General features: G+C 40.9%; 1 protein-coding gene across 1 annotated transcript; it reads right to left on the bottom strand.

The window, feature by feature from the left end:
• Positions 1–1846: 1846 nt before the first annotated feature.
• Positions 1847–14055, bottom strand: LOC128733068 (unconventional myosin-Ib). Its single transcript, XM_053826653.1, has 19 exons — positions 13725–14055; positions 13190–13407; positions 13011–13126; positions 12646–12952; positions 12011–12580; positions 11874–11937; positions 11780–11793; positions 11303–11387; positions 11143–11237; positions 10933–11080; positions 10524–10873; positions 10205–10458; positions 9810–10142; positions 9378–9744; positions 9233–9319; positions 8782–9162; positions 8564–8716; positions 4931–5058; positions 1847–4860 (listed from the first exon to the last, which is right to left on the bottom strand). Exons 2-19 carry the CDS (start codon positions 13292–13294, stop codon positions 4737–4739), a joined length of 3681 nt encoding a protein of 1226 aa, XP_053682628.1. The 5' UTR covers positions 13295–13407; positions 13725–14055; the 3' UTR covers positions 1847–4736.
• Between the last annotated feature and the right edge of the window lie 1496 nt (positions 14056–15551).

Raw genomic sequence — 15551 nt, 5'->3', positions numbered from 1 at the left:
TGCACAAAATGTATTGCAACTTTAACTTATTTAGGTATATTTCTACCATATAAATGGATGGCTGCAAAAATATTTTCCACTTTTAAAAATTTGGATTTCGCAACCTGCACTGCCGCTTAGCCATGCAATTTTTTTATAACATATATTTGAGTTATTCTCGCTAAAACGGGGCCACTACTGACACGAGGTCTTCAAATATTGGAACTTTTGCACCTGATTGGTTGAAAATGGGTAAAAAATAAGAATTGCACTTTTAATACCTCGTAATAGTGGACCCCTCGTTCGGCAAGGAACCCGAAAGTTTTAAAAAATGTTGAATTTTTAGCAAACTTTGAGATCTATGTGATGTGATATTCCCAAAATTTACAATGAAACATTCAAATGGAGAAAAAATTTTTTGGCGGTCATCTTGGATTTAGCGCTATATTGGATTGTATCGAAAAATCGCTGTTTTCACCATGGGCTCCCCAAACGATTTTCATTTTAAGACCACCATTCGAAAACTGAGAAAATATGCTACATTGATAAAATTAGGTGTGCATTGGCATTGTTGGCATTACCTAAATGAAACAAACAATTTCTCATCCAAATTCTGTATTTTGAACGCATCTTTATTTCGTTCGATGTGTTTCGAACGAATTGTTTTGCCCATTTTATTTTGCTGACGGAATGAAGAATACCAATCACTTTCGTTCGAAATATAAAATAGGGATGTCTATGTAGCAAGGTTCACAATTTTCATATAGGTAATTATTGTGACATTTCCAAAATTTACTATGAAATAAACAACAAACGACACAGTTTTGCGAAGAGGAAGGATTTATTAAAGTTTACTTACTTATTTGGCCTAACATCTTATGACAAGGCCTGCGTAGCATAATTTCTCCATCTAATTCGGTCCACGACAGCTCGGTCCACCCAGTGCTCGCCAGATCTCGCTCCACCTGGTCTTGCCACCTTGCTCGCTGGGCCCCTCTTCGTCTTGTTCCTACCGGATTCGATGCGAAAACCATTTTTGCAGGATAGTTGTCCGGCATTCTAGCAACCAACGCATCCGTCCAGCTTTAACCACTTTCTGAATACTGGGTTTGTCGCAGAGACCCGCGAGCTCGTATAGTTCATTCTTCGCCTTCATACATCATTCTCTCACATTCTCCTGCGCGCCGCCAAAAATGGTTCTCTGCACCCGCCGTTCGAACAATCCGAGTGCTCGTAGGTCATCTTCTAGCACTGTTCACGTTTCGTGTCCTTAGAGAACAACCGGTCTAATTGGCGTTTTGTACAGTGTGCATTTTATACGGGGGGCTCAGATTCCCACAAATCTGTTGGCTATTATGGATAGTCGATGAAAGATGACTTGGGACAGCCCTTTTTAGGCGGCATTTAGGGTAGTGATCGCTCGGTAGTTCTCCCAATCCAGCTTATCGCCTCTTTTGTAGATAGGGCAAAGTGGGGCAAATAATCCCAACTTTCTACACCTCCGGTAGTCGATCCGTATCCCAAATCTTGACAATCAGTTGACGCAAACAGCTGACCAACTTGTCCGGGCCCATTTTGATAAGTTCCACTCCAATGCCATCCTTTCCCGCTGCTTTGTTGTTCTTCAGCCGCTGGATGGCTTCTCTAACTTCACCTTCAATTTTGACAACGAGGTCACTTCCGCCACTATCACGGTCTTCCGGCTGCACGCCATACAGGTTTTCATCGTATAGTGCTGCTTCCACTGTTGTAGTACTAGGTTCGATGCATTTTGGCAGAAGACGTGCATTTCGGACTAATGTTCAACACTTTACCATGTTTAGATCGGATTAGCTTTTCTAGTGTTATTTTTTATTACTCTGTGGTTGTTCAATGGATGAGATATGTCAGTATAATTAAGATTTTTATTACAGCTAGTCTGATTTGCTATTGTGGTGTGTTTGAAGGTGTTATAATGATATTAAAAACAACTTTTGGGGTTTATTCCTAAAAGTAAGTTTGAATTGATCGATTCGTATGTTAGTCTGAACGAAAATTTTCAATTTCCTTAAAACGTTTTTCCCCGTCCGACTTGCCATAGCTCAATTGGTTTTTGCCGATTCCCGCGTGAGACAATACCTGTCGGTTAACAACTATCCCTGAGAACTAAAATGGACACAAAAACTATATTATTTGTGTTCTTCCTTTATTTTTCAAAACGAATTTCACTTGGAAATAGTGAAACCTTATTTTTAATATACGAACCATACCAACTTTTAATCGGTAGAATGCAAAATTCGTTCCGTTGAACCTCATTGTTAGACTTAGACCGGAAAGCAATGAGTCTTTTAAATAAATCTCTATTGGTCAATGTTGAGAAGATAACAGATAACGAATATACTCTCTCGTTGAAATTAACTTGCAGGGGAATTGTTGATGGCACATTGCCATCAGTGATAGTAGTGATGTCTCTTAGATAATCATAATAGGCCCGTAATATTTGGCACACTTTTTTTTGCTACCCATCCAGTTTGATCCGCTCTGTTAACTATATCGTCGTGTGTGTTTAATTTTTGCAGTGAGTTATTATATATAATATATAACTTTCTATGTATTCTCGGTTAATTGGCTACTTTTTCGACTACTAGTATTTGTTTATTGCAATAATCTCAATCGTAACTATTTCTACTCTATTGTTATAATTTATTTTTCTTATCAGTTAATGTGTAATAGAAAAATCTATATAGAAAAATTGTTAAATATTCAACGAACGGATAAAAATTACTGAGTGACTGACTTTAGCACGGCACAAAACGGTTCTTCGAACGTTGTTAGAACCTAGAATGAGCGAAAAGACTTTCGTTTGGCACAAAATTCCGCAGAATACTCGTAAACGATGACATATCTTTAAAGAACCCGTACCATGTGTATGAGTAAAAATGTATGCTGTTTACAGTTATTCTCTCTAAGTATGTAGTACACTATACCGTGCCGGATTATCGTCTTCTTTGGCACGCCGTGAAACGAGCGAAATTAAACAGATTGCCCGATTGATACCTACTTTTCGGTTGTGACACAACATCGAAATCAACACTCCACTAGAGGTATTTTACTTTACTTTGTCCGGCCATTGTCGGGGACAAAAGAAGGTTACGGTAATGTGTTTGTAACAATTTGGTAGTGTTTGCTTAAGGTTTGCTCGATAATAATTGATTTTTTTTCTGGTTGTTCATATGTTTCAATTCGCTACTTATTTCCTAGATGGCGATGACGTTCTGCTTTAGCTTTCATCACTGTTTGTTTAATTCTTGTCAATGTAATAAGCGTCTTTGAGTTCTCACATTTTATCAAATTTATTCACAACTGCGATTAATAATAGTAGTGGTTGGGTCTGCACCATTTGACTTTAGGTCCATCGGAATGTTGGCTTTTTTTTTAAACACAAAGGCAAATAAGCTCTGGGATCAAATCTAGATCAGATAGCTGTAGTCTTTAACAAATATAATCTTTAACTATTCAATAAAACTAAAATGCTGCTCGAAAAACGCCAAACCCAAATAATGCAGACCCGTTCGTTTGTTCAATGTTATCAACCTTATTTTGCTATGTTCTAAATACCGGCGCTACCGGCGACAATTGTGGTATACCCTAGCTCGACATTAACCGTCGTTTGGCTTGCGCTTCGCCCCAATTAATTCTTATCGGCTAACTTTGTTTGGTTTGACTTTGAAACTCGGCGCGCGTTGCCCCAAGAAGTCGACGAACAATTGTATCTTAAATTTAGTTAACATTTTCACTACGATAGTTCTTCGGTTAAATGCGTTTCGATTAGTTTCGAATTGAGCTACCTAGAGTTAAGTTTTATTACTGTAGAGAAAATGGGCCGCTGATTCCAATCGCCGTTAAATCTATATGGTTTGTGTTTCGACTGCTATTTTTCTATTATTTTGTTTTGATTTGCTTTAGGTTACCTTTTTTATAATGTGTTTTTATACGTTAAAATGCCAAACTCGATCAACGTTCGTGAAAAATTGTGAGCACTTTTTGTCGGCTTTAAAAAATGTTGTCTCTAACGTTTTCTTTTTAGCTATCTCGTTCGTCAAAATGGCTGAAAGTATCCGATAAAATCAATATCAAAATTGAGTCCTAGGTTAAAATTTAATTTTTGGCATAAATGAAAACTTCATTTTACAGGACTTTACCCGTGCATCCTGATCCGAAAAGATTGATGGCGAACCTCGGATGGCCATTACCAGTCTGCGAGCGTGTTTACAGAAATTGCTTTTTCGTAGTTTAAAGGGTAGATTCTATGATTGTATTCAAACTTTGTTACCAAACCAACTGAGTTTACTTAAAACTGTTCGTTTTTGGTTTCAAATTCCAGCTTTTCTTGTCTTTCAATTGCCTGTAAGTTACCGCTAATTGATGTAACGCAGCATGCGCTCTGCGTTTACCCTCTAACTATTCACGAATCTTTGTCATGCTACAAACATCCTAAACATTTTCGTTAAATCTATCATATATTCACTAATAGGCATTCTTCTAAACATAAAACTATCTCCCTCACCGCTTCGAACTGCGTTTAGCACTGCGAGCAAGCTTTGTTTGTCGAGCTTCGAAAAATTCCAAACGCGTTAAGGCCTTTTATGGCCTCAATCAAATTCCAATCCGCGCACGCCGAACTCCATCCCGTCCTCATCGTGGTAATCGAATAGTCCGGTCAGCAGTTCGGGGCGACCGGCAGGTCCACTAGTTCCGTCCTCTGGTGTGGCCCGCTGTTACACAATGACCTCCATCCGATTGCCCTTGCGCTGAACCCGTGTCTGACTGTACGGGTTGTCCGTTAGGCCTGCACACTTGAAGGTGAACACGACCGTCTGTTGACCAAAGTTTGCCTCGAACCTACGAGAGACGGAAAAAGTCAATCAGAACTGCGGCTACAAGTTTGACATCACTCGAAGTTAACGCATACTCAGTGCTGATGACGATCTCCGGCGATTTGGCTGTAGCATTTTGGATCACCAAAAACAGCTTGGTTACGATCTCAATCGTGTGCGCTGTTTGGAAGACAAAGTCACCCTTCTTTTTGCCGATTTCGGACTGCAATTAAAATCAGATTGGCATTTTTTAAAAGAAAATGTTTAAACCTTTGTTTTTAAATTGTGACTTTGGGCATGCTGTGGTGTTAATTTAATTTACTCGTGTACAATGAAGATTCAATCTTCTAAATTTTTCCATCAGTATCTGTGGCATGTGGCAACCGCACCGTGAAACCAGCTGATCGTATTTTCAGATCTAATAAACGCAACCTTCAACCAACTTTTTTGACGTAGGAATATGTCATACTTCAATCGGGTGGCATGCTGCGAAAGCAATTATGATGGTGAAACAAAAAAAAAGGATTTTGAACTCAGCCAATTCTGAAGGTATTTTAATCGTTCACTTACCAATCGATTTATAATGCATGTGGCTATGGTATGGTTTTTACAAAAAAGGTCGACTTTTCTAGCTAACTGCTGGAATTTTTACATAAAGTCGAACAATTTTAGTCAATTTACATGGGATTTCAACCAATCACGTTAGACCTGACGATAAAACTGAACCTTGAGCGGTCACGTTTAATTCTGAATGTCGGTATATATTGCAATACTTTGGTGAATTCAAGTGGGATTCGAAGAAAAAAATCAGAGGGTGTCTGCATTATGAATGAGCACATGGCCAGTACGGGGATCTCTGATAAGTGATAATTAATAGTTTTAAATCATGACGCTTAGTAACAATCGGTTAATTGGGTTTGATGACGGGTTCTTGTTATGAATTCTGCGCACTAGCTGTTGGGTTTCGAGGGTGCCTTCCGCCTCCCAGGTTGCGACTCTAGGCTTTACAGCTTCTGTCGACTACCGGAATGCCCACTTCGTGCTGCGCTCAATTTACTTTGTAGACCAATCTTGAGACAGTGCGTAAAGGCCAGACGGATAGAAGATGAAGTGTGTTCCTTGGGTTGAACTATGATAAGTTGATAACCACTGATGATTCGAGACTTGTCTTGCTATTGGTTCCTTTGTGGTTGTTTGTGGTGGAAAATTGATGGCGGGTATACGGTTGAGGACAACCGGTATTATGCGTGGCTGACGAGGTTTCCACTTCTTCACTATGATACATTTTGCAATTCAAATAGTACAAAATGTCCAGGATAAACGTCTTGACGTTGGTCAAACAAACGTCCAGGACATTGGTGTCTGTCTGAGGAGAGGAGGTCTGAGGAGAACGCATTTCACTGCACAGCACAGTGGTCCAAACAGCGAAATACGTAATCGTGTGATATTGCGCCGAAACGTGAAGTTTTTCGCATATAGTGCCTTTAGGAACATTTCTTGGTATATCAAGCCCCTTCTTGTGAGAGAAATCTTTGGGTAATTAATTCCCTTAAAAATGAGATACAAAATTTATTTTCTAGTATATTCGTGATACAGGGTTGGTACTTTTACCAAAGTTGTAGTAAATATCAATACAAACAACTTTGTCAAAGACACCATACTTGGTATCTCTTCATTGAAATTATCTATGAAGCGTTATTCGTGAAAAGACCATTTAAAACAGTTTTTAAGCCCTGACTTATTCTGGTCAACTTTTACGTGTTCGTAGTGTTCTAGAAAGTTGTCTATCTTGCTAAAATCAATGTTTTCGTAGAACATTATTATACGCGATTTTCTGCAGTTTCGAAGATTTTGAGCATTTTTGATGAAAAATAGTACTACTTTGAGCTTAAATATTTCCCAAGGTGGCAAATGGTGCCAGATCAAACAACTCCTACTTAAAAGTACAAAAAGCCGCCTCTAAGTATTCGCCCAGCTGCTCGACGGCTATACCGAAGGGATTGAATGTGGCCAACTTTCTAGCTCTCGGTGTTTCCAGCTTGTGTACTTTCTCCATATGACTCTGCAGGAGTTGTTTCGAACGACCGAACAACTGGCGAAACCTTTCGATTACTTTCGGAACTGATTTCGTTCGGTAGAAGCAGCTACCCTCGAACCTTTTAGGGACCTTTTAGGCATTCTTGTAGCTATACAGGCTTCGTTGGACGCTTGGTACATTCCGAAGAACAACTCGGCTTTCGCGAGAAATTTGGTAACTGCTTACCTTACTGCTTACTTACCCCATTTCGCGCTGCCAATTGCGTTTTGGTCCGTCCAGCTTGGGCCTGCCCTTGCATGTGTTGACTCAATCGATCGGACTTCACTAAGCTAAGACTGTACTCTTCTTCATACCCTTACTTTTTCCGAATCTGCGTCTCGCGCTGAATTTCTTCGCTGTCACTGCGTGTTCTGCGTGATCTTCTTCATAAACTTCTTCGAGATTGCCCAGATTCTCTTTTGTCAGCTTTTCACCTTCGGACCCCGCCTTTTACCTATTCCTGACATTACTTCACCGGTATGAACGGATTTCTTCAAGGCGGATAGCTTCAATCGCTTCATTAATCGCCTTCATTTTGTCCGTAAATGAGTTTTGCAACTCCTTTATCATCCAGTCTAGCGGTTCCTGTCGCGCTTACAGAATGGCTTCTTGCATCTCTCTAATTTTTTTTTCTTCCTCTTCGAGTAACTGCCTTTCCATCAGCATCCGCTTCATCTCGATGAACCGGTTGAACTCCATCTCTTTTGTTTTAATGTTTTAATTAACACCTCCATTTTCAGCACCTGCTCCGTTCGTTTCTGCTTCTTCTCCATTGCTTTCAGCTTGTTCTCCAGAGATGTCGAACGGTCGGATTTGACGCTGGAATCGTCACTACCCTTCTTGCAGCGACCTCTCTTCTTCTTTCTTTGACATGCCACTTATTCGCAGTGCCACTTAGTTTCCTTTTTTACATCGAAAACATCATTTTCAATAGAAACTTCCCCGCACGTTTCGCGTTCAATACATAGAAGAGCATTATAAGATTTTAAATTTTGCAAGATAGACTATCCGTATTAAAGCATAGTAATTGCTGCTTCGAACAATGAATTATATTATAAATTAAAAATTTGATTTTTTTAGAATAAAGGTTTATTGGAAAATGCCAAATAACCTTATTTTGGTGGCCCCAATTTCGTTTTACTTAAACAAGTCCCAAACACTAAGGATGCAGTAAACTTTATTATGCATTATTGTGCAATCAGAAAGATTTTTTTTTTCAGAAAACAAAGAAAGAGAGTGTGTTTGTATCATAAATATCGACTCACTCTGAATTGCGAAAGACATGCATCTACTAAAGTGAATAAAATCGAAGCAAACTCTAACCTAACCAAAGCGAAAAATTGAATTACCTGAAATAGGCAGCCGGTGGGCGACTCGGATCGATCCGACATGTTAGAACTGTAATTGTCCTATCATAAGGGATCAATGTACAAATACGGGGCAGGGATACAAATAAACACGCACACACGGGTCGAGCGGGTGACGGTCGCGCGCGAGTTCGCAAGCAGTACGGGAAAGAAAACACACGCAAAAAATCATTCAACTATTTGCCCGATCGTGTCTCAAAGCTAGCACTAAAACGTGAAATGCTAATTCTAACGCACTCTATGGTGGTTGTGCTTGAAAGTCTGCATAGGTATGATAAACTTACGGCTCGTATGTGAATCACTGCGATGTCGTCAAAGTAGGGACTAAGCGACATACGGTAAATTTCTGACGCCGGTATGCGGTACTTGATCTGCATTGTCTTCTGGTCCAGCAATAGCATCGAGTTGGTTGACAAAACCAAGAGGATGGGAACGAACTGTAGAAATTGCCAGAATTGTGATGTTATTTTTTGCCGTGATTTTAAAGTTAGATTTCTTCTACCTTTCCACTGGTTCGAGCGATTTTGTTGATGATGTCGGCAAACACCACATACTGGTCATTATGTTCGCAGCTAACCCGTTTCCACTGGACGTTCTGCCGCAATCGTATATAGTCCCCATGGAATGGATGAGCCACTGTCCTAGAGTAGCATACTTTTCTATCCTTAAAAATAATGCTGGCAGTAACTTTTTCGCGCATTCGATTTCGAGCTGGCTGGTCGAAGGATTTTCGGTACTTGTAGCATCGCCAACGGTGGAATATGTTCCGCAGCAGCTGTGATGTTTCCGCCAGAAAGGATGGTGCCGATGGCCACTCGTGACAGATGGGACTCATGTTATCGTGCGGTAGGCGGAGCAACAACGTTAGCAAAAACTCGCGAGTCTAAAATAGCGTCAGATTCAGAGTATTAACGGGATAAACTTAATCATCAATTCAAAATATTTCAACCTACTTTAATAAGAACAAAAAATCGTCCGATAACCTGCACGGCCCAGTGGGCTTGCTTTTTAAACTCCGTTACTCGTATCCTTTCCCGTTCCTGAAATAAGAATCAAATTGAACAACGCTAACGATTAAACGATCAACCAAAGGTTTACCCTCCACGTTTTCCAGAAAGTTCCTATCACTAGCGCACTTCGACGCAAGGCTAAAAAGTGTGTCCGCTTGGTATAGCACCGGTAGGTTTTCTGAATTAGCACCGCCAGCTCGTTCAGCCGAACCTTCCTAAACTCATCCAGCTCGTACACTGTTCTCGGACTGCGGATGAATACCTTTTTACGGCCGATCGTGAATTCGGCCCCAGGCAAAGGAACACTTCGGATAATCAGCGCCACACCGTCGATCGTCGGTCCACTATAATGAGGCCACGTGTATTGGCAGAGCAGCTTATATCGCTGCACAAAGCGTGCATGAGCCATGTTGAAGTAGTGACCATTACGCCATAGGTTTATCAATGGCATGAGGCTGTGAAAGAGTGGTTAGCTGTCGTAACATAGTCGTTGGTATAAAAGTTATAATAAAATAAATACCACATGTACCGCACTTGATGCTGCACCAAACCCAGCTCAAACATTTTCGGTTGTCTAAGTTCGTTTGGTTTGATGCAAAAAATGTAGTGATTGTAACGTTGTTCCAACTGTTTCAACAAAGTTTGCAGTGACGTGCGAAGGTTTGTACTCAAACTGGTCGGCTTGCGACCAGTGCTGTGACGTTTGGGATTTCCCTCCGGAAACAGACTGGCTACAATCGGTAGCTCGCAATGTTGATACAAACAGGAACTGATGTGCTTCGGTAATACGTCTAGATTTTTCTCAACGAATCCCTGGCTGCTGTATAACACAGGTCCCTCAAAGTGACGAATTCTATGGATTAAAAAAGTAGATTGTAAACTTATTACCAATGAAGAAAAGAAAGAGTATCTTACTGAAAACAGGTAGAAGGCAAGCTGGGATCACGAGCCAGAAAATTTGTGTGACCAGAACAGCACTGGTGTAGCCGAGTGAGCAAAATCCCATCATTAGTAACTTGAGGCTCGTCCAGTAAATGTAAGATTCCGTAGCATGGTTTGTCGATAAGTTCACAAATTGCCTGGTTATCGAAGTACTCTATCTTGATCCAGTCCAAGCCCTCGGCTACATAGAGGTCCTGTTGATACTTGAGCACGTTTTTAACAAAATGCTGCAAAGAGTAAATTCGTTAAAGCTACCAATGCTCCCAAATGGTCGCCAACCACTGATACGCACCTGATGCAATCGTTCGTTACAATAATTAATCGCCAACTGTTCGAACGAATTTTTCTCCAACACTTCAAACCCATAAAAATCAAGCAAGCCAACAGCTTTGCCACGAACCGTACTTCCGGCACCGCATCCGTACGGTTTGAGTTTCAACTGTTCATTGATTCGGGCAGCAATCAACGTGAACAACCGCCCATACAATGTGCGGCAAATTACAAACTTAATCTTGCTGGCACACGTTGCATCCAGTTCTGAACCGTCCGTTTCGATCTGGTCCCAGCTTTCACCGACCCGGGTCAGGCAACTGAACAGTAAATGACAGTCTATTTCAAGCAGCTTAGATATTTCGTCCAATTCTTTGCAAAATAGAGGAAAATTAACTTAAACGGTAAAAATTCAACAAGCATCTGCTTACCATACTCGTTAGAAATTTCGCAACCTTCACTACCGTCGATGTTGGTGGTTGGAATAAACACAAGATTGCCCAGCTTAAGCACCACTGCCAGAACAGTAAAAATTGCATAGATTTCTTCCTGGCTAAATCCTAGCACCTCCAGGGAACGCTATTGAATGAACGAAATCAAATCTTATTTAGACCAAGAACTAACATTTAAAAGTAACGTACCTTAGTAAATCCAAAATTTGTCCGGTCATCCTCGCTGGTAAGACCGTACTTCAGCAGTTCGTACTTGTCGATATTTCGCTGAAGTTTGAGGGATTCTAAAAGTAAGAATTGTGATATTAGCTGCTAGGGCTCTGGTAATGAAAGCAATCACTAAACTTACTGAGCAAATGAATGTCGGCACCGGCCAGCAGTTGGTAAAATATATGGAAATTGCGTTCTCCAGTGCTTCGCGTGGTAATTCGTGACTGTGAACGGGGAAAAGTTAATTTTTACTCAAACAGAAACATTTTTTATTAAAGGTTTAAATCGGTGGAGGTAGGTATAGAATTAAAATCGAAATATTGAAATATTCAACTAAATTTAAAAGTCAGCATAAAACATGACGGTTGTTGACTTAACACGTGAAACGTTGCTAAGCAACCGTTAGCTCTGAAAAAATGGCTACTTCAGTCCCAGGTGCAGAATTAACAGCACTCGATTGAATAATAGCCAATTTAACTTTTCGAGTATGATTTGGATTCCTTATTCAAATCTTTCGATTTTACGCCTTCCGTAGGAACTCCCTACGAATACAACGCGTAAGTCGAGTAACTCGACATCTGCTTAGAAATATCCCAAAATTCTAAAATTAGCCTACCTTTTCCAGCATATCTTGATTCGTAAGCAGGAAAACATAGAGGAAACCCACATTAATCTTCGAAAACAGAAGCCCAACCTCAAAACATACTTACATACGGTCAGATGTCCGCCAGCTGGATCACCCTTATAGTCAAACTCGATATCAAAAAATTTACCCTGCGAAAACAAAAACAATAAACACATCACTGACTTAATACACCGTAAATAGCGAGAACACCGAGAAACTCACAAAGCGGCTGGAATTGCTATTCTTGGCCGTGCTCGCATTGCCCATTGCTTCCAGGAAAAACTCGGCATGCGCCACCCGTTCGCGCATCTTGGCTAGCTCCAAATCGCGCAGATACACTTCCTTCGAGATGGACTTCAGGATCTGCTTACGGTGGACGGAGGGCGACATGCTGTGATCGTACGTAAGGGCAATCGAGGAGGAAGATTTGTGAATCGACCTACTGCTGCTGCACTGATGGCAGCATCGACTGAAACTGCAGCGCTTTTGCAGCGATGGCGAATAGCCGCACATTCGATGCAGATCCATGTGGCTGCTTCCGGCACTGCTAGTGCAGTTGTGCTTTGGACACGACGCAAAGGCCGACTTGAGCGTAGACTTTGTGGGAAATTCATTTGCCTCGGTTGAACGGCTAATCGACTGGTTCGAATGTTTTAAGCATTTGGGCGTACTTCCAACACTAGCCAAAAAACTCCCACCTCCGCCGGTACCGCTCATCATGGCGGCCAAATTTTCCGAGCTTTTGTGATGCGAGATAAGATCGAATTCTACCGTTTTTTCGTGAGAACATTTCTAAAAAGAAAAGACATGCTGTTTAGATACTGACTTGAAGTGGAACAAACATAAACCCTATTCACCCTGCTTGTGTTGTACTTCATGATGCTATCCAAGCGGCCTGTTCCGGAGCTACTATTACTTTCGAAAGATGATCCCACCCGATTGATGGTGCTGTGCTTTGGAGTCGATTGCCGAGAATTCGGACTGATGCCTTTGAGGGAAAAAATTGGCGTTCGGCTGCGTTTAACTTCAGACAGCTGCGTCAGAAAGTGGACAATCATTCGGGCGGACTCGGTTTTGCCTGCTCCACTTTCGCCCGACAGAACGATGCATTGATCCTCATTGTAATTTAGCAGAAACTGATGGGCAGAATTGGCAAGCGCAAATCTGAAAAAAGAGGGTTGATTCTAAGATGAAATTCACAGCTCGTCACTGCTGAACTTACATGTGCGGAGGCAGCTGAAAAAGGCTTTTGTTGGCATATTTGCGCACCAAATCTGGCGTGTAGATTGCCAATGGCTTAAAAGGATTCAGTGCCACTAGAAACGTACCGATATATGTCTGAAAGAGTGCAAGTATCAAACGTTAATAGCAAGAAAGGATATCAGCAAATGATTATCTTACGTAGATCAAATCTCTCTTGTAGCGCTGGTGCAAATTATTGATAAAGCTATCCTCCGATAGATTTTCCAGCAATACGGAATCCCAGCTTCCAATTTCCTGCTCCATCGTCTCGACTAAGCGACGCCACCAGCGAAGGTCTAGTCGATCAGTTATCTTCTCACTCACTTCCGCTTTTGTGAGACGTTTCCGTTCCTGTCTTCCGTCAGTTCAGTTTGCAGCTTTAAAAACACAAGAAAACAGATAAGTATGTATCACTGGAAAAGAAAAGCTCGTTTATGATAAGAATTGGCGTACATTTTTCCGTTTGCTTATTTCTTTGACAGTGTCCACCCCTAAGAGGAGAGATTTAGGGGAATCGAGCTGATTCTGATCCTGAGGCCGAAGAAATGTTAATAAATGTATGTGTCTTTCGATTACATGATGCATAAAATTAGCATAACTTTTAGCGTGCGCTCTGTTTGTCGACTAGCGTTTTATTGATGCTCAAATTAGTCAATGCTGGTATTGCAACCATATCCGCAGAAATAACGCTTACCATTACATTCCGCAGCGGTACCAGCTTCTGATGTCCGCTATCCTCCTTGGGACCCTACCACGAACGCTGATAAACTATTTTCTTGGCTAAAAGCGCAGCCCCAAAATGTATGCAATCCCGACGTCGATTCACACCCTTCGTTTCTGCTGATAGTATTTTCTGCATTTATGATTAGTCTCGCTCTATTTACAAGGAGCGATTAGTGGTGAAAACTATTGAATTATTTGTTCCTGCGTTGGTGACTTCCATTGCACTATCACTGAACCTTTTAAGAAGAAAAATAAACAGCAGTTCCAATAGCTGAGCTGTGATAAATCAGGCAAAAACAGCAATTTTCAAGGTGAACAATCCAATCTTATTAAATTTTCTTCATTGCTGCGCTCAGACGTTTGCTCGCTCCCCTCACACTCTGATGTGAAAATTATTTTGACAATTGCGTGTGACATGATGCGAGATGCGAGGACGAGGCTACTGACATTCAGGGTTGTGTTCAATCTTTTTGTTGCTTTTCTAACCAGGCGGCTGACGTCGGAAGTTTGACCGACACTGAGAAAACTTTTCGTAATAGTTTCTATGTGTCGACCAACATTTGAAAGGGGCGGATAAGCCAACTGTCAAACAGAAAGAGTGAGAGTTCATTTTCCTATGCTGCTCCAGCAAAAAATAACTCTCGCTCGGTCTGTTTGACAGTTGGCTTATCCGCCCCTTTCAAATGTTGGTCGACATGTGTTTCACACATAGATTTTTTCCATATGCCCAGTAAATGAACTTCATGTGCCAAACAGTTACCATTTATGTGTTTTTAAAATTTACCTTTAAAATTTGCACATACTATTCATATCATGCATATGATTTTCATGTGTACTTCTGGGCGGATTGTGTTTATATGTGCGGATTATTTTGAGTGGACCATTCTAGATATTTGTCGACCAACATATAGAGCTTGCTAATTTGCGGTTGTGTTGGTGGTTTGTTTTCCCCCAGTTTGAAAAACGACATGGAAAAACCAACAGCAGCAACAACAAATTGCGTGTACGTATACGCGGCATAGTGTGCGTACGGTAGCTGTCAGCAATCTCAATTTGAAAGGGGCGGAAAAGCCAACCACAGAGAACAGACATCCAAGCGAAAGGTCCCCACTTGGATAAAACTTATGTCACATTAGTTGGGAAACTATAGTGATGATGTTGCTAAAGGCGAATAAAATTCTACCCTAAACTCACAACAGCCAGCTTCTGGCGCTATCATAACGCTTATAGTCCATATATACTAGCGCCAGAAGAGCCAAAGGTTGTCAGTGTGCAAATCAAAAGAATCATTTAGTTGGGAAACTACTATATAGTGGTGGTGACGCTAGCATATTAGATGATTTTAATTTGAAATTTTATCCAAGAATACCCGAAAAATTTGTTCCTGTTTTCTGTGAGCCAACTGTCAAATAGAACAAGTGAGAGTTCATTTTCCTATGCTGCTCCAGCAAAAAATAACTCTCGCTCGGTCTGTTTGACAGTTGGCTTATCCGCCCCTTTCAAATGTTGGTCGACATTTAGGCTGTGAACCATTTTGCGAAATTTTTAACTTTTTAGTTAAAATTTGACAGTTCGATGGTTATTTCTCCTCGAGTGGTTAAAATCAGTTCAGAATGCGAACCATTTCATATTTGGTGGATTGATAGTTTTTTTTGCTCAATGAGAGCATATAAGATGAGGATGAAAATATTGTTTATTCTGTCCGAGTTAAATTTGGATGAATTATTGATGTTCATTTGCTTTTATTTGATAGATAAACCCCGAATTAATCCACCTAGTGGCGTGACCTAGCCTTTCT

The sequence above is a fragment of the Sabethes cyaneus genome, chromosome 1 (assembly GCF_943734655.1).
Source record: "Sabethes cyaneus chromosome 1, idSabCyanKW18_F2, whole genome shotgun sequence".
NCBI lineage: Eukaryota > Metazoa > Arthropoda > Insecta > Diptera > Culicidae > Sabethes > Sabethes cyaneus.
Note: the sequence above shows the minus strand (reverse complement) of the source record. Positions and strands in the feature narration are given on the sequence as shown.

Excerpts from the sequence above, each read along its gene's own strand:
- LOC128733068 (XM_053826653.1), bottom strand. The coding sequence starts at position 13,294 with ATGGAGCAGGAAATTGGAAGCTGGGATTCCGTATTGCTGGAAAATCTA. Across the intron at positions 12,581-12,645 it reads TGAAGTACAACACAAGCAGG|AAATGTTCTCACGAAAAAAC; the intron begins GTGAATAGGGTT and ends TTTTCTTTTTAG. Across the intron at positions 10,143-10,204 it reads TTGCCTTCTACCTGTTTTCA|AATTCGTCACTTTGAGGGAC; the intron begins GTAAGATACTCT and ends TTTAATCCATAG.